Raw genomic sequence first — 25,182 nt, 5'->3', positions numbered from 1 at the left:
TAGGATACTATATTTATTAAGCAACTGTAGTGATGTAGGCACTAACATGGGCTTCCTAGACCAATAGTTTGCAAACATTTTTAACTAAGAAAACTTCTATTCAGCCACATTTTTGTATAAATACCCAAAGTGCAATACATATAAAAGTGAAACAAGGATGTGGGACAAGTTACTTGAAAAAACTAAGAGGAATCATAGATTCCACAGAAACAAATTTAAATCATTGCTCGAGATGATTGTGTCTTATATTAAAATTAGAATAGGGAGAATCAGTACTCACCTCAGAAGTAATATGTATCCAGGTATGCCTCCTAGGGATAAAGTATAGGATGTGATGACTGAAATTACAAGGAAATACAGAAACATTTGGGGACATCCATTGTCTTTCTGACATCTTCCCACTATGCCTGAGGAATTTCCGGATTTAGAAGCTGCAATTCCCACACAAGTGCAGTTGTAAAATATCTGTAACACAATAGGGAAAAGTCCAATTATTTCAGTAACATTTAAATAAAGTTAAAGACAGTTATTTTAAAAATTTTTACAGTACCGTAGCCACGCATTATGTAAACAATGAGGAAATATTCTCTTTTTTTTTGTATTACAGTATATTGAGCAAAGCAAAATCTATATAGATACAACATTTCATTTTCTAAAGAGCAGATGGTCGATCTACAAACTACTAATCCTATACAACAATCTCCCGGCAAATCCTGCCTGATCTAACCATACCTTACCTCCTTCACCACCACTTCCAAGTCTAAGTAACCATTATTTCTTGCCTAGATTGTTACAATGCTCCCTTTGTGCTCAACTTGTTTCCAATCTTATCTAGCTAGAATCTGTTTTCCACCCAGTAAGTAAAGTGAACCTTTAAACATGGCGGTCAGCCTGCATCACTACCCTCAACCTGCCAATGGTTTCTCATTGTACTTGCATGAAACCCCACATCCTTATAACAGTTTACACTTTCTCCATCATGTAGCACTTGGATGCCACTCTAATCTCACCATTCAGTGATCTTCCCTCTCTTCTTTTGTGTAAGCCGCACACATGACCCTTGCAAAGGCCGCATTTTGCCCTTTCCAAACTTCCCCTCAAACCTGGCCTCATGGCCCTGCTATTTTCTCTGCCTGGGCAGCTCTTCTCCTCGGTGATTACACAGCTGGCGTCCATACTTTAGTTCTCTGTTCAGAGGTTTTAATAGAGACCTTCCATGACTATCCATTTAAAAAAAAAAAAAACAACTCCCATCTCTCCATCTTCTTATTCTAATGTATGTCTTTTTTTTACAGTGCTTCTTACTACCTATCAGGATATCCTGTATTTACTTATTTTTAAAATATACTTTCCCAACAGAATGTAACCTCCATGAAAGCAGAAACTTCTGCTTTGTTATTATGCAGCTGGGGAATGGAATAGGCTCTCATTTTAGGCATTTGATAAAACTTAGTTAAGTAAAGGGGAACAATTTGAGGATATGACATAATTTACAGTGGCTATGAGAAAAAAATAATTATGGTGCATAAAACCCAGCTAAATTTTGACTGAAGAGAGACAATTTGTATAACCCCTCAATAGTTTATTTCTGTAAATTTTATTTATGAATGCGTATATATGTTATTTTTAATCACAAAAGAGTTTGTGAGTTTTTAGACAACAAATAAAGCTGGCATTTACTTTTCTAGAAAAAGTAGTAATATAGATTTTTTGTAATGTCAAATTGAAAACCTTTGAATCTTAGTTCTGGTTGCTCACTAGATAAATGAGTTAAGCAAGTCCTTTGTATCTCAGTGCCTCAGTTCTCACATGAAGAAAATACTGAAAATAATGCAGATTATTTCAGGAACATGAGATTTAAATGTAATTTTGTTCTTTTAACACTACTCTTTAGCCTTTCCTTGTAATGTCTTTTATAAATGGTAGCTCTCATTACGAAAAACCTTCATGTAGCTGTGAGCAAAAATAACAGTAGCTGAAAGAAAAATAACAAGGGAAGAAAGCAAAGAAGAAAAGAGAAGCATGAAAACGTATTTCAGATGAGTAGGTAGTCTTATTCATTGTTGCTAGAAACCAATCCTTTCTGCTGTAAATAAGTCAAAATAATAATACAATGAACAGAGTAAATTAAAAAACTTAACTGTATATCGGTGGATATACAGCCTAAGTATTCATATCCAGTTGATAAGGATATATAAATAAATGAGATATATGTGTGGTCTAATTTTCTGCCCTCTAGGATTGTCAAATAAAGGCAAATTTAATCAGTCACAAATAGAAAGCAGTCTCAGAGAGCAAGGATAAGGAAGAATCTGTTGGGGACAGGAATGGAAAGGTGTGCTGAGAAGGGTGAATCTGTTAATGATTGAAGTACTTTACATCCTTCACAATTGCTTTCTGTTAAGGATTGAATATTTGCCCAAAATTCATATGTTGAAATCCTAACCTTCAATGTGATGGTATTTGGAGTAGAGCATTTAGGAGGTAATTAGTTCATGAGGAGGTAGCCCTCATGAATGTGATTTTAGTGCCCTTATAAGAAGAGACAGGAGACCTGTCTCTCCCTGTCTGCTCTCTGCCATGTGAGGATAGAAGGTGAAGATGGTCATCTGCAAGCCAGAAAGTGGGTCCTCACTAGGAACCAGATCTGCTGGCACCTTGATCTTGGACTTCCCATCATCCAGAACTATGAGAAATAAATGTTTGTTGTTTAAGCCACCCATTCTATGGTATATTTGTTGTAGCAGCCTGGACTGACTAAAACAGATTCCTACCTGTATTTCCTAGCTCATCTCCCCCTTCTGCCCTATGGAAACCCTCCATTCCAGCCCACCTGCCCTTTCGTTATTATACAAATTGGCTTGATTTTCCAAAGTTGTCCTAGAACCATCAACCTCCTCATAAACAGATCCCTGACCCCGAGGTCTAGAATCTCGGGAGCTAAGCCTCCTAATACTGGCCTCCATTCATTCATCCCCTAAAACCTCCAAGGACCACTGGTCTGGGGGTCAGGGAACATGGGTCTGAAAGCGTATCTTATTATATGATCATATGACAGACATTCTAATTCAGGGCTAACACTTCTTATAAGCAAAATGAGAGAAATAGACCACATAATTACAAAAGCTCTTCAACCCTATTTCATGACTGTAATTCTCACCCTAATTTTTTCAGCAACTCCAGTACCACTAGGAATGGTTATAACATTTTCTTTTTCTACAAAAAAGGACCAGGCAGAGGTAAGAGGCAAGCCTCCTGCTAGTAGTGGTCTGCTGTGAGCCCTCATAGAGTTTTGTTATTTATATTGTAACAGACCATTGCCATATACTTGAGAGGCGATTTCTTACAATATTTTTTCCACTCCTGTTGGAGGTTTGACAACCAGCAAGACAAGCTGATACATATGTGATTCCATTTTCACCGCACATGGGTTCCCATTTTGTCTCTGAACATTTGCATCTTGAGTTGCAATCTGAAAAGAGAGCTCGTTCATGATAAGAGACAGGTTTGGTTCTGAAAAGAAATATAACAATATAAAATATTACCTCTTAGCAGGTAGCACCCAAATATTTTCAAAAAATCAATGTTCTTGAGTGATATAAATGATACTACCAACAAAATTTGCCTTTTAGAAACACAGTTTGTCATCAGAAATGGCAGCTTCTGGTCATGAAATGTGAGTTTACTAATAAAGAGCTTTCTCTTGAAAGTTATCTTTAGAGGTTTACAAATTCACATGATGTCCAGTTCTTAGCTTATAGCTTTCAGTCTACAGCCTCTAGGATCTTCTAATATACTTCTGTGCAAAGGTGTATAAAAATAGCTAACAAGGTAGAAAAGTAAACTTTTAGAGCAATTTATGACATTACTTAAATGCATCACAGGTGGTGTGTGTGTGTATGTGCGTGTGTGTGCAAATTTCATTCAGAATTGTTGTCTGAGTGGAATGGATGTTGCTAATGGTCCAGTAAAAGGAAAAGTAGCCAGTTATCAGTTAATTCTCCTTCAGTATTTGCAGGAGTTACATGTCCTCTTGCGTGTGTGTAACCAATAAGTGCATTCCCAGTTCATTCAACCTTTCTCCTGTGTATCCTCCCAGTGTATAGTGCTCTTTCATATCTTATAGCATCCTTTCTTATTCAAATTCACAAGTAAGTTCAATGACTTACCCATTTATTTGTTCATAAAATTTTACTGGAAGCCTACTAAGTGCTAGCTCTGGGAGAATAGGAGATAGTTACAAACATTAATGAGACAAAATTTGCCCCCCCCCCAAAAAAATTGGCTTTTTTGGGTTATTTCACAAAATTGTGATTGCATTCTTTCTTTTCTCCTTCATTTTTTTTTGTTCTCTGTCATTCACTTTTATATTTACCCTTAATCTCTCCCAGTATTCTCTCTCCCTCACTTTTTTTTTCTGTCACCTGAATGGCCTAATCCTTCTGCTTTTATCCTTTTTTTTACTATTCATATTCCTCTACTCTTCTCAAAAGGAACTTTTGCAATGGTATGTCATTTCTATCTGCACCATATGTGCCATTCATTCGCCCTCCATACTTCATTTTTTCTGCTCCTTATTTTCAAATTTATTTATTTATTTGCCTATTCCTCATCTCTTTCCCCCCATTCTTTATAAAGATAGCTGAGGAGCTTAAACAAACAAAAAATACACTGAAATGTACAATCAAGAGAGGCAGGAACTATTTTTGTATTCACTCTCATATATCCAGAACCAGGAATAATTCCTGTCACACAGCAAGCTAAGAAACAAAATTTCTAGTAAGTCAATTAAAAAATGGTACTTTATTTTGGAGAAATAAATTAATCACTTGAGCCTCTGCCTCTGAGAAGTATTGTCATTAATAATGGCAACCATAATTTCTTAATCAATGTAATACTTCATCTAGTAGAACTGGTATGATGAATTTTGTCACCGCAAAAGTACAAACCAAAGACCTCTGAGATGTCTCCAAACAGTGTGAAAGGGTACTGAACTAGGCCTTCTAAGATGTGCTATAGGAATGTTTAATCCTATTCTCTTCCATAATTTGTTTCCATAAATTCTATTCTCTCCCATTAATTGTTAACTGAGACTGTTTGTATTATCTGAAAGCATAAAACTGCCTTTTAAAGTCTAGAATCATTTAACTCTGGAAACTGTAGGGCTGAGATTATAGAAGGTTGGTGCTCAAGGGAACATTGGAGTAATCTATGCCAACCTCTCATTTGGCAGATCAGGGAAGTCAACCCCTAAGTGGGTGGGTAACATGCTCAAATTCACACTGCTTGCTAGCGACAAACCTGGAAACAGAACCCTGCCAGGTCTCTTGACTGTAAATTCTTATGTCCACATCAGTGTTGTCCTTGTTATTGCAGAAGAGAGATTTCTTCCATTATCATATCTAAGGCTTGTCTTCAGTTTTCCTATTGAATATTCAGGTCAAGACAGCGTTTGGAATAAAGCAACATGGAAAAACCCATGGGAAACATTTTATATTTTATTAAGAAAAATACTTTATAGTATTGAAAGTTTAATGTATCATCAGGGGCAGAAATCAATGGGATACATGTTTTCTGAAGGATGTGCTGACAGTAGATTTGTAATTTAGAATTTTAATTATAAGAAGAGTTTTAACAAATATGCCAGAATGTTTATATCCAAATGAGATTTTCTTTCAAAATAGTTATGCTGAAAGATGAGAGCTTTTCCTTAAAGGTTAAATCTTTGCCCTTGTTAAGAATATTCTCAAAAATATACAAAGAAATTTCAAAATAAGAGCCTTATAATATTTTAAACAATAGCGTTACTGCAATAGTTATAGTCTTTCAAGGTGACTGCTTTGAAGAGGCTAGTACTCACTCAAAGAAAATGTTACATTTTATTTCTTTAACATATTTAATCTTTGATTATGTAGGAATACTTTTAATGGGAATCTCAAAGTTTGCTTTTGCTGTCTGCTTTGTGTTTACTTTTGGCTTAGAAATTATCATGTAGAAAGAATGTTCTACATTGAATCATGCCTTTGTTCAAGCCACAGATCCATGCAGTTGCCTTTAAACAAGGATAACAAAACTAACCTCATAAAGGTGTTTTGAGGATATAAATGAGATCATGAAAGTTAAGGTGTTTTGGAAATCACAAACTATAAAGTCGTCTACAACTGTCCCTCTACTGTGAGGATTTCTGGGACAGTTAAAGATGGCACTGGGCTTCTGCTCTCTCCAGAATTTTCTTCCACTTCATTGTTACAACTAACATTCTTAATCCATATCGCTGACTTTCACTAAGGCAGCACTACACTCAGCTGAGTCTAACAATGTGGCTGTGATAACTTCCTGAAGCCATAATTTATGAACTTTGCATTCACCAATCTTCCTGAACATTGTAGATGGCCAAAGCTATAACAGGCGCTCATTTAGCAGCAGATGAAACCAGGTTAATAAAAGTGATGGAAGTTGGAACATAGAGACAAAACAGATAAGCAGGGAAGCAAGAGTAGGAAGGGATATTGACAGCAGGCTGTAAGCGAGAAGCCACAGAATAGGCAGGAAACAGAATATAGTGTCAGGAGTGTTTGCCTTTGAGCCACAGGCAGAGTTTCAGGTGGCCAGGCAGATACAGTTGGGGAGGCCTTCCTGGCACATAATAGAGGCTTGATAACTTTTTTAGAAAACAAATAATGCATAGATAGGTGAAATGATGAAGAAGCTTACCTCTGGAAACTCATGTTAAGTGGTAGAATGATGGGAAAGACTCTCAATGGGCAAGGGCAATATAGTTCCTACAAGATCCAACCTTGTATTGAGAGAGACTCTGGAAACCAAGCAATGTAACCACCCATCCCATACAAGATGACAGGTCTGAGGGCATCACTAAATATTCTCCTGACCAATTGCAAGACACTCAGCTAAAGAGAACTTCTATGGGGAACACCGGGTTGAATGACAGGCATTCTTTCCTGAAACTTTACATGATTCAAGCACAACAGCAACTATGGAGGATTGCAAAGAGGTAACTCCAGTTCCTCAGATGTTCAAAGTAGAAAAAAAAATTGTTTCCATGAATGGCACATTTAGTTTGTGTCAGGCAAGTAGTATTCACTTTCATGTATGTTAGCTTGCTTAAACCTTACAAAAGTTTAAAAGGTAGTTATTACTTTTGTTTTTAAGATGGGAAAATTGAAGTTGGCTTAGTTTAAACCACATGTACATCATTTCATTAAGAATAGACAGAGGCATTATTCAAGGTTTGTATTTCTGCTACCATGTTGTTTTTCTAAATTAATCAGGTTGGTTCTCTAGTGTAAAATATGGGTTTAGCAATTTTTATATTTCTCTGCAATCAAAGGAGATGACAAATTTTGGTGACAATAACAGATTCTAAGTATTGTCAGTTACTCCACAATAAAATACTAAGTCCCTTACCATAGTTATGATGTTTAAAAATCAGATTCCTTTTTTGCAACTCTACCAATAATTGATTTAATTAAACAAACCAATATCCTCAAACTATTTAATGAGGGAACATACCCTTGGTAGGAGACAGTTAGTCCTGCCACATCAGAATTTTCACAGCCCAGTGCAAACAGGGAAAGAAATAGGAGGTAACCAAAGACAGATGATCCCAAGTAGAGTTTTGCAGCTCCACACACACTGATTCTGAATTTTTTCATAACTATCCCTCCAGAGAATATTCCAAGGGCCACTGCTGGAATGTTGATGAGCCCTGAGAAACAAGAAAAATACATCATTTTGTGAATCTCTGAAAAAGATTTGAGTGTACTAACAAACTTTCTAAAGACTATTTTGTCACTTTAAATTATAGAAATAGTCAATATCATCTACTGACATATACAAAGAGTGTATGATGAGTATCTAGGTTATAGATTAATGGTGGTACAACTGCACAGTCTCAGGTTCTGTCTAGCATAGAGTATTAAATTAATAAATACCAAATGAATCAATAAATCTTTCTGGTCTTTCTGGTCCTATTCTAGCATTAACAAGTACAATTAGGTAGCAATTAGGTGCCCATTAATGTTCTTTAATGTTGTGTATAAAAAATAATAGGCACATAGAATATAGAAAGCTTTTTTTTTTAAGTCTTGGGTTTCTATTTTCTGCCTCCTGCCCTCGCAAAATTTGTTTTTGTTAATCCAGCTTGTTAGCTTTCAGTGTGGTCTCCTTCCTAATAACAACAATCACCACCTATATTTACTTGCCTATAATGTACCAGCCACTGAGCTAAGCATTTGATATGTTAATATTATCATATTGAATTTTCACCACAACCTTAAGAGTAGGCATATTATTAGCCTCACTTCAGAGAGCTATTTGTTCATAGTCACAGTTAGTAAGTGGGCAAACCAGATTTGAATGCAAAGAGACTGATGTCAAGTCCTATGCTTTCAATCACTGCTATGTTGCCTCTCCTTCAGGGGTTTGGGGAATAGTATCTTTGATAAATAGATGTACATTATCTTTTTGGATAGATGTGTAACCTCACTAGTAATCTAAAAACCGTGAGCTGTAAACAACACTAGGAAGAGGTTCAATTTAGTAGTTAAGAGCTTAGACTCTGGAGACCCAGCTGCCTAGGTTCAGATCTCAGTTCCACCACTGGGTAGCTGTGCAACTGCAGGTAATTCTTTGAATGTCTCTAAACCTGTCTCATCTATAATACGGAGCTAATAATAGCATTGTTGAGGTAACTAAATTCCATTATTTATGAAGAGTTATCAGCACAATGTTTAGCACAAAACTATCATGCAATTAATTTCTATCCATTCGATTTACAAAGATGAAAATATTGGAGGTGGGGTGGGGAATGGAAATTTTGTATTGCAAAAGACTTGGGAAAAGAGGCACTTTGGTGCCATTTGTTGGATTGTAAATTGTAACTCTAAAGAAGAACAATCTGGCACTCAACAATAAATAAATTCTCTGCTAATTAGAATTTATTTCTCATATTGTCTACCTATCATTGATGTCCATGTTTTCTTGAGGTTTTGAGATAATACATCTCTTCCAAATAATAAAAGGGCTAAAATTTGCATATACTCTAGTCAACAGATAAGGTTCAAAGACAAAATCAGCATTTGCTGTAGTAAAAAATAATCTCAAGTAGCCATGTCTGACTTACAACCCAATGTGAAATTGTAAAATAAAAATGAAAACACTGACATCTAGTGATAATGACATGCAAATTTTCTTCTCTCTTTCCCTTTTTTTGTTAAGTTTATATATTTAGTTTCTTAACAAAGCATCACAGAACCCCAAATATCAACATACAATGGTCTTTGGCTTGCTATTACATTATTTAAAATATATATATTGTGGGAGATCAGTCAGAGTGGCAGAAGAAATTATAGGAATAGAAAGAAGCACACCCTCTTGGAAGGCTGGGGGTGGTTTGCATAACTTCAGATAGTTTGGCCGAAGGCAGCCAGATTCTCCTTTCAGGAGCCAGAGAACTTCAGGCACAGATACAAAGCAATATAGGGGAGTTTATCTGAATAGCTTATTTACTCATGTGGTCCTAATATCAACCTTTGATCATTCACAGGCAGGATGGCCATCTCTGGGGTGGGGGCAACCAGGTTAATTACCCACAGGTGTGTTGACTCAAAGCCTTTGTCAATTAAATCTGTACTAAACAAATGCAAGCGTTGCCAGCTTGGAGGGGCAGCAAACTCTGTTGGGCCCCTAGTGCCGGCAGCCCCCTGACCCACTGTTTCACTGATTATCGGTGTCTAAGTACGTGTCTCAGCCATTGTGCAGCTGGGGACTGCAGGACAGACCCCTGCAAAATATTTCTAACATGTACAGATGATAACAAAGGGACACTTTGTTTCAATTGTTTTTATTTGACCATAGGTTGTATATGTTAACATTAAAATTATCGTATTAGAAATCAGCCCACCTTAAAGGGGGCATGATCATGAAGTCAGTGAAATGGAAAAAGAGAAGAAATGCTAACTTTTGCTTTTCCAGCTGAACTGAGATTGCTGGGTATGGCAAGCAGCAGAGATGAAAATCTGGAACTTTGAACAGCCAAAAGTCAACTTAGAGGCACCTGATTACTATTTTAAAAACAGTGAATAGATTATAGAAAATATATCAACAAACCCAGTTATTTAGGGCCCAAGTTAATTAATGTTAATATTTTCTCCTAAATTTTCTGATTTTTTAAAATGTGGAAGTAGATAAAATTAGTTCTCCCTGTGTTTCAGGTTTCATCTTCCTTCTCCTGAAGTTAAGTGCTGCTATGAATTTGATATATATTCTTGAAGTGCCTACTTTTACACACGCACATACATGCAATGAATATATAAAACATAGTACCTGACTATGAATGCCTTCCACAAAGCCAAAGCTGACACAAACAGCAGAGTTCTACATTTTCTCTCTCAATTCCATCCCCAAAATTGGTTTATGAAAAAAGTATCTTCTGAAAACCAAGCTCCAAACTGAAACCTTCAGAGCATGTTTCTAGCATTGTATTTTATTTTGTAAAGTACCAGTTGAACCTGGACGTAAGGAGTAATAACACAAGGTGTAGCCTTGTCTGTAGCTATGTGCCGTGTTGGATTCCATCCCCGACCCCCAGCAGCCTAGAATAGCCTGAGAACTGAAATGGGATAATCCTAGGGACATCTGCACCCTCAGTATAAATTGTCAAAAATGAGGAATATGCTTTCCTGATTTACCTCTTTTAGGTGGCTAGTGTTTTCTTGAAACTTCCAGAACATTTCATGTATTATCTTGACTCCAGATCCTTCCGCACAAGATATTTGCTTTGTCTGATAAAAACGTCTACCCTCTTTGTCACACTTTCATCTTTTAATAATTTCTTATCCTTCCTCTTGATTTAGGTATCATCATCTTCTGCTTGAGAATTCTTTCTGGTTCCAAGGTTAGGTTTGTTCTCTCAGAGTACTCTGAGCTTCCCCTAAGTAGAGTTCCTTCTCATAGGTTCCACCAGCCATATGGGGCTTCCACGGGACATACCTGGTACCAGGGCTCACAACTTGGTCATCAGAACCCCATTTTCTCACTCATCAGGAGTATCTCGTGCAGGGGCCCATAGGCAGCAGACTTGATGCTTTAACAATTACCTGCTAGCTTTTTCAGTTCATGTATCCCACCCTCCAACCAAACCCGCAAAGGAAGAATGGTGAATTGAATTGAATCCCATGTTCCTTCAACGGTTTCCAATAAAATGTGCTAAATGAATAAACCTTAGTGTATTAATGTATAGCACTTCTCCTGCATATCTTATTCTCCTGTTTCAAGATAACTAAATTATAACACAACTCCAAAAAAGATTAGTGCATTTCAAATATAATGATGGCTTGATTCTCCCTTTCAAATTTCACAGGATGTATTAAGTTGTCCATGGCAGATCAAGCTGATAACACATTTCCTTCACATCATATAAGATGTGTTTCTTTCCTCCCCAGGCTTCTCTTTCATTTTAGGTGTTTTTAAATCATTTAGTGAGATAGAAATTAAACTTTGATTTATTGTCCACCCACATCATAAAATGTGTTGATCTAAAAATTCTTACCATCTACCATCAAGGAAGTATTCCAAATGGAAATATTAATTTACACTGGCGTCTAAAATTTGTTTCGATTTATTTTCTGTCTTTTCTTTTGAATTCAACATGCATATTTACCCAAATATCAGAAAAACTTAGAGAAATTTAAGAGCTAATTTATTATTATATTGTTGTTATATTTTATTATATAATTATTATTGTTTTAACACTCATCAGGTTAAAGATCTTATTCCTTGATACTGATGTAAAAAGGAGTTATGAAGGATGTGTAAAATGTTTGAGATAGTCAGACCAATTACAATAGACTACAAACTAGAAACTTTGATTTCCATACCGATGCCTTGGGTTGAAATAGTTATGAGTTATAATAATAATAATAATAGTACTTGGAGATGTTTTAGAACTTCTCTCCTAGTAAAGTTCATGTTATATCCTGGACCTTCACAAGAAATCCAAGTTTATTATAGATGATCACACAGACTACCAAACACCCCAGGGAGAAAATGCAAAAATAATGGAAATGGCAAGAGGTAAGTCAAATTCTTGATTTTGAAGTATTTTCATTTTTCTGTTGGGACTTAAGGAGATTTATAAATTATATCCCTCTCTTCCCTTCATGTATTAAAAAATTGAGAAACCATATCAGAAGCAAAAATGGAAATTGATATCAGCTTTATTACTGAACAACTGATTGCAATACATGACCAAAGAGCAAAGGCTTGACAGTCTTTCCTGCTGATGTCTCCACCCTCTCACACCTCCTCAGTTTAGATCCTACAATTGTCTCTACCCAGGATTGCTGCTTCCTGTAATTCTGTGTATACAGGAAATAAAAGGCTTAATCTTCAAGGTTGGCAGCCTTTCAACAGATAAGATCTATTCATTTGAGAGATGTGTATCAATGCATGTCTCTCACCAATGATCAAAGGGGTAAGTGTGCTGTAGGCAAAAACCCAGTGTTCTAATGAACCCCCTTCATGGAAATGAGCAGCCCCTCATGATATTGGTCCCCCTCTTCTTGTCCCTTCAAGCCGTATTTACATTTATAGAAATTCTTCATGTCTAATTGGTAGGCTACATAATAGGAAAAAGGGAGGAGACCAATGCTCATTTCTAACACTAAAATTCATATATTAAATGGAGATAACTCTCATATTTCTTTCTATTTGACTACAAGCAAAGTTTGAGGAATAGAGACAAGAAAAGTGAAGGTCTTTATGTCCTGCCTGTGGCTCCCAGCTGGATGATGAGGGAGTATTCTCATTCTTTTCATCTTTTGCCCACATCCGTTAGAGGAATCTGTTCTTGTCTGACTCTTACCTTTAATATAATCTATACTGCATGTCTGTAGAAATGAGTGCCTATGTCTGGACTTATAATAGCATTATTATTATATATTATAGTATACATAATATACTATCTATAATACCATATATTACTATATTATTATAGTATTACCATATATCATATATTATACTATATTATCCATACTATATATAATATACTATAAATTTTAATATAGTATATAATACTGTCTTATAATATAGTGTAATATGCTATAATAATATATTATAAATAATATAATATATATTATATTAATGCATATTAAAATACATATTTTTATTTGTATTTTTTATGCCTTTAACTATAATTATTTAAAATACTATTATGAATAACTATAATTATAATATGATTTATAATATAATTATAAAAATTTTAATATGAAATTTTATATATTATATACAATAGTTATCATGTTGTATATATTATATTTATTATTTTATATAATTTATTATATATACAACATATAATTAATACATATTATATACATATTAATATATATTAGATATTTTAAATATATATTTTATAATATAATTATAATACTATCAAATTTATAATATAATCTATAAGTATACATATAAATTCATAGTGATTTGTAATGCTACTATAAATAATTGTATGTATAATTTTCATAGTATATAAAATTGTATATTTATAATATATATTATATTATCTATTATAGTATTATAAATAACTATTAGTTAAAAGCAGAAAACAACACAAATGTCCATGAACTATAAAATGAATAAATAAACTGTGGTTATTTACATAATAGGATATGACATAGCATGAAAAAGAATGTACCACTGCTATACACAATATAAAATAATCTCATAGATTTCACCTCAGTTGAAAAAAGCAAGACACAAGAGTATATAATATACTATTTAATTTATACGAAGTTCAAAAACAGGCAAGGCTGGTCTATGATAATATAGTTTAATATAGTTATTAGCTTTGGGGAAAAGTATTGACTGATAGGAAATTTAAGCTTTCTGGGGAATTAAAATATTCTGTATGTTCTGGATGCTGGATGTGACACACACACACAAACACACACATATATATATACACACACACACATATATGTATATCAAAATGTATCCATCTGAACTGTTTAAGGTCTGTAGACTGAACTGTTGATAAGTTATATCTCAATGTAGACATAAAAATGAAATAAAATAAAGTCTCTTAAACTTTAAATCCTCATCTATTCATGTTAAAATCAATATAAAGCATTGATTTATATTGATTGGGGAAAAAAGCCACAAAATATTTCTTTAGGTCAGCCAATAAGTAATAAAATTAATTTGAACCAATTGATGTTAAAAGTAAAAATGTTCAGTGATGTAACCTTAACATCAAGAATTTTGGAGAAAAATCTTTTAAAACTAAGAGTCAATTATATTAGCATGTGCTATATGCCCATTACCCAAGATTATCATAGAAAAATTATATCTCCTAAAATACATTTGGCTGTTTTTTTCTCCTTCCAGGTCTCTTTCAGAGGTAGAAATATAGAGTGATTTTTACAATACTAGAGAAAATTACTTTATACCACTGGAGTCTCTCCTATCATAAAGGAATATGTCCCAAGAAACAACATACGTTATGCCTTGAAACAGTAACATTAAATGACATGTTCATGGATTAAAGAAACACATCCAGATTTTTTAAATATCTAATTACTTCCACAGTGGTGGTCATGTATTTGTAGGTTCTGGTTTCTCTTCTTTCATTTATTCATACTTTTCTATCTTATTATTGACTGTGTTGCTAGAAACACAACCCTTTGAACTAACTCAGTTGCCAGGAGTCAGAAAAGTTTTTTGACTGCGAAAATACAAGTTTTGTTTTGGAATGAACATCTTTTAACCTCTCTCATTGTGCAATTTATATAATCCTAGAAACTGTTCATGTAAAATGGCCACTGTTTTGAGGTTTTGGCTGCACTTAAAAGACAAATATCCAGTATTATTAACAAACTCCTCATAAAATGCATGTTTCATCTCTATGACATCACTTCAAGAACTGCTTGCTCTCTGGGTTACTTACCCACAGATGTGAATAATTCTTGCTACAACATTCTTGCTACTTTTTGAGCTCATCTAAAATGTCATAAATAACCTAAATCTTGGAACAATCTTCTCTAAGATTCCCAAGTTAATCAGGTACATCTAAGAGAGTCCCTCTGAGAAAGCATGAAAGGCAGATGAGCATACCGATCACAAAGTTGGCCCTGGAGGATGACTGTCCATACTGCTGCTCAATGTACTTTGGTTTGTACGTCACCATGCCGAACAGAGAATTGAACTGAACAGTGCTTGTACATAAATATAGGAAGTATACTGGGTTTCCAAAAAGATTCTTCAGTGATGGAAGAAAATCTATAAAACAAAAATAACATAGACTCATTAAAGTTGGTGTCACACATGGAAGAAGTAGCCATGCCAGCAGGACTTACAGGGCTGGGGCCCATTGTCACAGAGTTTGGGAGTAGTCCCAGTGTGGCGCACACATACACTATGTACGGTAAGCCACTGGCATGCGTCAAGCCTGCGAGCTGGCCAGGTTCAAATCCAGACATAGGCACTCATTTCTACAGACATGCAGTATAGATTGTATTAAAGGTAAGAGTCAGACAAGAACAGATTCCTCTAACGGATGTGGGCAAAAGATGAAAAGAATGAGAATACTCCCTTATCATCCAGCTGGGAGCCACAGGCAGGACATAAAGACCTTCACTTTTCTTGTCTCTATTCCTCAAACTTTGCTTGTAGTCAAATAGAAAGAAATATGAGAGTTATCTCCATTTAATATATGAATTTTAGTGTTAGAAATGAGCATTGGTCTCCTCCCTTTTTCCTATTATGTAGCCTACCAATTAGACATGAAGAATTTCTATAAATGTAAATACGGCTTGAAGGGACAAGAAGAGGGGGACCAATATCATGAGGGGCTGCTCATTTCCATGAAGGGGGTTCATTAGAACACTGGGTTTTTGCCTACAGCACACTTACCCCTTTGATCATTGGTGAGAGACATGCATTGATACACATCTCTCAAATGAATAGATCTTATCTGTTGAAAGGCTGCCAACCTTGAAGATCAAGCCTTTTATTTCCTGTATACACAGAATTACAGGAAGCAGCAATCCTGGGTAGAGACAATTGTAGGATCTAAACTGAGGAGGTGTGAGAGGGTGGAGACATCAGCAGGAAAGGCTGTCAAGCCTTTGCTCTTTGGTCATGTACTGCAATCAGTTGTTCAGTAATAAAGCTGATATCAATTTCCATTTTTGCTTCTGACATGGTTTCTCAATTTTTTTAATACATGAAGGGAAGAGAGGGATATAATTTATAAATCTCCTTAAGTCCCAACAGAAAAATGAAAATACTTCAAGAATTTGACTTACCTCTTGCCATTTCCATTATTTTTGCATTTTCTCCCTGGGGTGTTTGGTAGTCTGTGTGATCATCTATGATAAACTTGGATTTCTCAGAGGAAGAATTAGAATCCTCTCTACTTTGGGATCTTGGTAAATTCTTTGGTAAATACCAGAAAGGCACAGCTGCAAGAAGACTTATGATTCCTGCTATTAGATAGCCAAGCCACCAGGCTCCTACCCACTGGGGATCTTTTGGGGTAATGGTTATGTGATCTGAAAGACAGAAGGGATGGCTAAGTAATACAAACAGCAAAGCTAATATGTTAAAATAATATACTTAAAAATAAATTCTTGCAAAACTCTGTAACATAATAAAATACCTAATAATTCATCTATGCTATTTTTTTTATCTGCATCTTATCACAGGCATACCTTGGAGATTTTGCAGGTTCAGCTCCAGACCACCACAATGAAGTGAATTTCACAATACAGAATCACATCAATTTTTTTGTTTCCCAGGGCATACAAAAGTTATGTTTAACTATACTGTAGTCTATTAAGTATGCAACAGCATTATGTCTGAAAAATGTACATACCTTCATTTAAAAAAATGTTATTGCTTAAAAAATGCTAATAATCATCTGAGCCTTCAATGAATAGTGATCTTTTTCCTGGTGCAGGATCCCATCTCAATGTTGATGGCTGCTGACTGATCAGGGCAGTGGTTGTTGGAGGTTGAAATGACTGTGGCAATGTATGAACATAAGAAAATGATGAAGCTTGACACATAGATCAACTCTTTCCTTCCTGAAAGTTTTCTCTGTAGTATGCAGTGCTATTTCATAGCATTTTTACCCACAGTAAAACTTCTTTCAAAATTGGAGTCAATTCTCTCAAACCCTGACACTGCTTTATCAACTAAGTTTATGTAATTTGCTAAATCTTTTGTTGTCATTTCAGTAATGTTCACAGCATCTTCATCAGGAGTAGATTCCATCTCAAGAAGCCATTCACTTTGTTCATCCACAAGAAGCAACCCCTAATCTGTTCAAGCTTTTTTTCTTTTTTTTTTTTTTTGAGATGTAGTTTCACTCTTGTTGCCCAGGCTGGAGTGCAATGGTGCGATCTTGGCTCACCGCAACCTCCGCCTCCTGGGTTCAAGCGATTCTCCTGCCTTAGCCTCCCTAGTAGCTGGGATTACAGGCATGTGCCACCACGCCCGGCTAATTTTGTATTTTTAGTAGAGATGGGGTTTCTCCATGCTGGTCAGGCTGGTCTCAAACTCCTGACCTCAGGTGATCTGCCCGCCTTGGTCTCCCAAACTGCTGGGATTACAGGCATGAGCCACCGCGCCCAGCCTGTTCAAGCTTTATCATGAGATTGCAGCAATTCAGTTGCATCTTCGAGCTTCATTTCTAATTATAGTTGTCTTGCTATTTCTACCACATATGCACTTACTTTCTCCACTAAAGTGTTAAACACCTCAAAGTTAACCAGGAGGGCTGAAATCAATTTCTTTCACACTCTTGCTAATGTGGATATTTTGACCTCCTCCTATGAATTACAAATGCTCTTAATGGCATCTAAAATGGTGAATCCTTTCCAGAAGGTTTTAAATTTACTTTGTCTAGATTAGAAATCACTAGAAATCATTAGAAATCACTATTGATTGTAGCTATAGCTTTGTGAAATATGTTTCTTAAATAATAAAACTTGAAAGTCAAAATTACTCCTTGATCCATGGGGTATAAAATGGATGGTATGTTAGCAGGCATGAAAACATTTATCTCTTTGTACATCTCTATCAGAGCTCTTGGGTGACTAGGTGCATTGTCAATGAGCAGTAACATTTTGAAAGGAATCTTTTTTTTTTTTCTGAGCAGTAGATCTCAACAGTGGGCTTCAAATAGTAAACTATGCTACAAAAAGATGTGCTGTCATTCAGCACATCTCTATTGTTCTGGTTAGAGCACAGGAAGAGTCTATGTGTAGGAATTTCAGAATGTTAAATGAGCATTGGCTTCAACTTAAAGTCACCAGTGGCCTTAGCCCCTAACAAGACAGTCACCCTGTCCTTTGAAGCTTTAAAGTCAGAATTGACTTCTCCTCTATGGCTGTGAAAGTCCTAGATAGCATCTTCTTCCAATAGAAGACTATTTCATCTACGATGAAAATCTGTTGTTTAGCATAGCCACTTTCATCAATAATCCTAGTTAAATATTCTGGATAACTTTCTGCAGCTTCTCCACCGGCACTTGCTGCTTCACCTTGCGTTTTTGTGTTATGGAGATAGCTTCTTCCCTAAAACCTCATGAACCTATTTCCGCCAGCTTCAAACTTTTCTTCTGCAGCTTCCTCATCTCTCTCAGCCTTCATAGAATTAAAGAGGGTTAGACCTTGTTCTGAATTAGGTTTTGGCTTAAGGAAATGTTGTGGCTGGTTTAATCTTCTCTCCAGACTACTAAAACTTTATCTCAATAAGGCTATTTCACTTTCTTATCTTTCATGTGTTTACTGGAGTATCACTTTTATAAATTCCTGCCAGAATTTACATTCACAACTTGGGTAACTGTTTGATGCAAGAGGCCTAGATTTTCGCCTGTCTTGGCATTCAACATGCCTTCCTCATTAAGCCTAATCTTTTCTAGCTTTCCTTTTAAAGTGAGAGACATGCAACTCTTCCTTTCACTTGAACACCTAGAGGTCATTGTAGGGTTACTAACTGGCCTCATTTCAATACTATTGTGTCTCAGGGAATCGGGAAGTCCAAAAACAGAGACAGGAGAATGGCCAGTCAGTGGAGCAGTCAGAACACATGCAACATTTATCAATTAAATTTGCTGTCTTATATGGGCACAATTGTGGTGCCCCAAAACAATTACAATACTAATATCAAATATCACACGTCACAGATCTCCATAATGGGTATGCTAATAATAATAATAGCTTGCGATATTAGGAGAATTACCAAAATGTGACACGGAGACCCAAAGTGAACACATGCTATTGGAAAAATAGTGCCTATAGACTTGCTCAACACAGAGTTACCACAGACCTTAAATTTAAAAAATATATAGTATCTGCAAAATGCAATGAAGTAAAGCACAATAAAACAAGCTATGTCTGTATTTTCTCTATTATTGAAGGAAAGAGAGTGCATTTTGGAGCAAGATACTTTCTTTTGTTCATTAGATTAAAAATATAGTCTAAATCCTGGAAGAGGCTTCATGATTTTCAAACTGTGCTCTGGGGTTCTGCAGAGAGACCCCTGGTAGGAGCAAGGCAACCCATGGGGAGAACTTTGAAAGCTCAAAACCTCATGTGGCAGCACCACTTTCGTTTGATTTACATATTGAATGTCTGTGTGAGATTTTACTCGAAGAGTTATGCCCTGCACCCTCCAGTCCAAACCCCGTGGAAACCTCTCATTATGAAACTAAATTTGAGACTCATTCAAATCAGCGGAATATTTTTTATTAAATGATGGTTGACAATACTTCAAAGCTAGATATGAAGCAAGATTTGTATATGTAAGCAAAACTTTAGTTATCTTTTTTATTTTTTATTTTTATTTATTTTTATTTTTTTTTATTTATTTTTTTGAGATGGAGTCTCGCTCTGTTGCCCAGGCTGGAGTGCAGTGGCACAATTTCGGCTCACTGCAAGCTCCGCCTCCCGGGTTCACGCCATTCTCCCGCCTCAGCCTCCCGAGTAGCTGGGACTACAGGCGTCCGCCACTGCGCCCAGCTAGTTTTTTTGTATTTTTAGTAGAGACGGGGTTTCACCATGGTCTGGATCTCCTGACCTCGTGATCCGCCCGCCTTGGCCTCCCAAAGTGCTGGGATTACAGGCGTGAGCCACCGCGCCCGGCCTAGTTATCTTATTCATCATAAAAACTTTGTTTTTGAAATCACTTCTCATTTGACTAAAAAGTAAGTATTGACAGGTTTTTGAATCACACCAAGTGGGTGTTGTTTTATTCCTAGGCAAGAACCTAGAAAACATTTCATTATATTCTCCCATAACACTCTGTGAGAACGAAATAAACACATGGCCCTTGACAAGTAGGCTCAACTACCACTGCATTATACTGGGTAAAATGCTTATACTAGGTTATTGCTGCATGTTAATTGCTTCCCCTTAACAATTTTCCTCTGTACTGCTCATCGCATCTGTACTTTCTTGTCTTTAAAATCCATCAGTGGATTTTAAACTTTGTGAAGTCAAGGAACTCAACTGATTTGTTCAGAGCTGTAGAATGGCACCTGGCATAAAGTAAATGCAAAATAATTGGACAGGAACTAATGAATGAATAAATAACATTTTTGAAGCTTGACTTGTAGTTTATTTGATTTAAATGCAAGAATTTTGCTTTCTGTTTTAACATGCGGACTTCCAAATGCAATTCCACGTTTGTTTTTTAAGTGAAACTTGTTTAGTTTGTAACGGATCTCTTGGAACTCTTTAAAAAAATACTGACAAATGCCATCTATTTCTAGAGGGTGCATCTCCCAGAGATAGAAACAAGTTATTAGCTATGGAAAGATCAGTGGCCCCTCTGCCATTTATTTCCTACACAAGCAATATCTCAGAAGAAAAGCCAGTCTTGCTCGATAATGTGTTAGAACATGTTTCCACCTAAAAATGACTTGTAGAGTAAAAAAAAAAAAAAAAAAAGAAGGGCTGTTTGGTTGCCAGTAGACTTTAAATCCTTGGTCTTTCTGTCAAGTCCCCAAATACATTATCAACTGACGTAACTGTAATAAATGTTGACACACCTGAAGCCAACAAGAGCCAACAAGTAGCTGCAGTTTTCAGTCTTAACTATGCTGGAATGCATTTAAACTGACAAATCAGAAGTGAAAAAGGATACATCTTAATAACAAACCATTGGTCATCCAGTTCTAATCATCACCTATTTTTCATATTCCATTTATTAATCTGTATAACTATATTAATAAAATTTTTAGTTTATGAAAGATTATGACTGTCATTTTATAAAAAGGCAATTTGATAATTTCCACACTGTTCCCATTAAAACTTTTACAGTAACTAAAATAAATGAATAAATAAAAAATAAACTCCCTTACCTAGGTTTACAAATCCAATGTCAACATATAGTTTGGCACATAATGAGCCTAACAGGAAACCAAAGATTGGTCCTATAATTGCAACCGTCTGCACGCACCCTGCACCAAGAAACGAAAAGGAAAAAAAAAAAAAGCTGTCATTACTTTGATAAATTAATACAATTTTAAACAAGAAATGTGTGATCCAGTCAGTAGCTCAAAATGTTTTAACTCATTTGCATGTGTCTAGTCAACTTTAAAACCACATTGAATCAGGAAATAAGTCCTTCACTGCTTTGGGAGAAGAATGAACAATTTTAAGGCATTAAGTATGTCTTAGTAAGAAAATAACATTAATACTCTGAGGAAGTTAATTTTCCAAAATGGAACAAACTATTATTTCCTAGGATTAGATTCCCCATTGATAAAAATCGGAATTGTATTAATTTTGATAGTCTGTCAAAAACATTTTACGTTCAGTTAAACATAAGACTTGTCTTGACATTCAAATGGATTTCTTCCACCTTAGTAAAAAAGTGCATCCATTCATTTTGAGGTTCTGTGGTATCATTAGTGAGAGCAGGACCTATACAGATCCCCAGATGCAGCTAGCAAATGTGCTAGGATTTAGAGCAGGAAAAGTGCTCTCTGGAACCCTCTTGACCATTCAGGCCAACTTTCATAGGAAGGTGGAACAGATGGCCTAAAGGACACCATTTCTAATAACCAGAAAGGTAGTTCTTCCCTTCCAAATATCTCCAATCTGTCTTTCATTTCACCACAAGGCTTAAAACACACATATTCATGGGAGATTAAGTTAACTGGAAGAGCAAACAGCAGTTACCAGATACTTTTTGGAACAGAGGAAAAGAGAACAAGCCCTGAGCTCCTAGAGAAGGAGGGGACACCTACACACCTGTATGCTTCTCCTGGCTGTGACCTTTGACCTTTCCTCCAGTCTCCAGAGTAATTGCCTAGTGCAGGTGATGAAGTGTTTGTTGCAGTTCCAGTTCCTGATTTTACTGGAGTTTTCTGTTAGAGTAAGAGCTGTGATCTTAACTATAGCCTATTTGGGTGTAACCAGCACCCCCTGGAGTCCTGCAGAGCATAGCCAAGGCAAGATTATACAGTGATCCTAGCTGTAGCGCCCCTCTGTCTTTCTGTCCCTGAGTGTGAGGCCTCTAAAAGACCAGAATTTCAAGAAGTCGAGACTGAGGTGTGTCAACACCATAGGAAAGGGTAAAATAACAATTAAAAAAGGAGAGACTGACGTGTATTTCTAGCTTAATATTAAGACATCAGAGGAAACCAATAAATGCTGTTTAGATGCGTCTTACCTTAGGATTTTGCCTCTGCTATATTATTTTGGTTTTTGAGATTTTTAGCTGCTGGTCTATTTACTGGGATGTGTTCCAGAGATGAGGTAGCCTCAGGCCTTGCTTCTATTTTTTATATACTTTTCTTTATCCATTTCTACCTGCTTTTAAGATCTCAAGTTTTCTTGTTGCCTATCCCTCATAGCTTTAAATAATCAGGGCTTATCAAATGGAAAGCAGTTTCTAGGGCTCAAGAAACAAACTTTTAAATAAACTAAAATGTCTAAATGCTTTAGCTGTACAGTTAACCCACTAAAAAGAACCTATGAAACCTGAAGCCCATGAAGATACTTTCACCAGGTCATACGTCATTGCAGCTGAGCTCGCCGTTATTTTCTTTTAATCTGATGTTCCTTTTCTAATGCAATAGATCGTTCTGTGGTGTCTTCATCATCCAGATCTGAACTGTGCACTTCAGAAATGTGTGAGCTAAATAAAGGAGTGGATATGAAGTACAAAAAGCTTCCACATTTAATTTAGCATAGAGTGGAATTCAGAAAACTAGACACCCTGCTTCCCAAGAAGTGAAGCAATATGCCAATATTACCAATATAGAAAGCTGCATTGTCTTCACTGGCAAAATCATCCAGGTAGGCAATGCCCAGAGGCTGAATGGGAGTTTCTCCTATTCCACGAAGAAGATTGCCCAGGAAAACATAAATCCACATGGAAGAGCTTGTGTCCACTTCACATTCTTGAAAGAAAGGCAAACCAGAGGATTGAAAATAGATCACTTTAAAAGTTAAGTATTTATTCTGCATTTCTACAGTGTATCTTAAACTGAACTAGAACGCAGGAGTTTTTGTGCAATAGTCATAATTTGATGGGAGTTTGGTCAAGTTCTAAAACTGTTTTATACCTTCAACCTTTCAGGCAGAGTAAATCCCCAAGAGACTTCACCAAGGAACTCTATTGCTTCTTATTCCTGATCCCTTTACTTTTATTCTCTCTCTTCTTCTCATTTCATTCCTACCTTGAGCTATTTGAGTTCCCACACTACAATGACATTCAATATCTATCTGGGGCAAAACAGAAAATTTTGAATAAAGTCTTTCTCACCTTAATTTTTAGTTCTTTTGAACAAAGTCTTTCTCACCTTAATTTTTAGTTATATTTTTCAGCAGAAATCACAAGTAATCTTATTATTGACCCAGTTTTATCTGAAATTCAAATTTTTATATGGTTGATATTCCAACATTTGGGGAGTATTACCTACATTTATATTTGTTTGTTAGTGAATAAGCATTTTTAGGACTCTGGAAACAAATTTACATAAAAATTATAAATTCCTGTACTTTAGCAGTATAGTTATTCCAACAAAAGAAATCTTTTGACAGCATGTTTAGAGTAAAATTCAAGGCTAACCATTTTTAAATGCTTTCGTAAAATTCATGTCTTAATATGATCGTGTGCACTAGGATAATTACCCTCATATCATAAATGAAACATAGCTTTGAAGGTTTAGGTGCTTTAATAAAATTGATAATGTTAACCACCTCCAACAATCATCACTGCTGAATGTTCTTTCTCTGCTACGTGCTGAACTAAGTGGTTTGCAGGCATTTTTAAATTGAATCTTCCTAACAATCCTATGAGGTAGGAGTTATCTTTACCTGTTAATAACTCTTAAACTAATTTTTGATTGTGAAGAATAGATTATGTGAAGAACTAAGGTGAACACCTTTGGGCAAGTGAATCAGACTGCATAACTAACAGAAAAGACTTCTTTACACTCATGTGGATTCTATCTGACTCTGCCTCTTCTAGAAAAGTTCAAATGACCATGGAATTTTCACTTGTCTTCTCTGGATTTCGATTCTGCTTCCAAAAATATGATATGAATTCCTTTTCTAAAAATTAACTCTAATGTATATTCTAGCCCTAGCAATTGTATAATTTTAAGAAGCTTGTTGATAGGCGAGTCTTCTTGTAGAGAAGTGTAGACACCTTAGGTCTGTGCTTTTTAATTCAATAACCATAAGCCACATGTGACTATTAAAATTGAAATTAAATAAAATTAAAATTCACTTTCCTGTCACACTAACTATATTTCAAATACCCAATAGTCGCATGCAGCTAGGGGCTACTGTATTGGACAGCAAAGATACAAGACATTCCAATCATCACAGATAGTTCTGTGGACAGCTCTGCTGTAGAGTGTTGTAGGGGGGTGAGGGTTGTATGTGGAGCAGTTTTGAGAAGATCCTTATCATCAGCTTTAGGGTGAGCCTTGTGTCCACTATGTCTAAGGAAACAGACTTTAAGGGAACAGGACCTCGCCTGAAGGAAGGAAAATAATTGAGTTGCGAGTCATTCTCTGTATCTGTCCGCTAACTTCTCCCTTTATTAAACACATTTTAATTACTGAGTCTAAGCCCTATGTTTCACCTTTCACCTTTTTACATTGCAGGTTTAAATATTTCCTAACTAGTTGTGCTGTCAAAA

The 25,182-nt window shown here is 35.8% G+C and overlaps 1 protein-coding gene across 6 annotated transcripts in view; it reads right to left on the bottom strand.

The window, feature by feature from the left end:
• The window catches only part of SLCO1C1 (solute carrier organic anion transporter family member 1C1), a 54,051-nt gene that overhangs the window by 11,167 nt on the left and 17,702 nt on the right, over window positions 1–25,182 (bottom strand). For all 6 annotated transcript variants that reach the window (XM_032159775.1, XM_032159778.2, XM_032159777.2 and 3 more), the window contains 7 exons: window positions 23,285–23,431; window positions 21,383–21,481; window positions 16,320–16,565; window positions 15,127–15,291; window positions 7,531–7,726; window positions 3,348–3,513; window positions 281–465 (listed from right to left, as the gene is read on the bottom strand). In XM_032159775.1, the coding sequence (XP_032015666.1) occupies window positions 281–465; window positions 3,348–3,513; window positions 7,531–7,726; window positions 15,127–15,291; window positions 16,320–16,565; window positions 21,383–21,481; window positions 23,285–23,431 (1,204 nt within the window). The remainder of the gene's footprint in view (window positions 1–280; window positions 466–3,347; window positions 3,514–7,530; window positions 7,727–15,126; window positions 15,292–16,319; window positions 16,566–21,382; window positions 21,482–23,284; window positions 23,432–25,182) is intronic.

This window comes from Hylobates moloch, unplaced genomic scaffold (genome assembly GCF_009828535.3).
Source record: "Hylobates moloch isolate HMO894 unplaced genomic scaffold, HMol_V3 SCAFFOLD_8, whole genome shotgun sequence".
NCBI classification, from domain to species: Eukaryota; Metazoa; Chordata; class Mammalia; order Primates; family Hylobatidae; genus Hylobates; species Hylobates moloch.
Note: the sequence above shows the minus strand (reverse complement) of the source record. Positions and strands in the feature narration are given on the sequence as shown.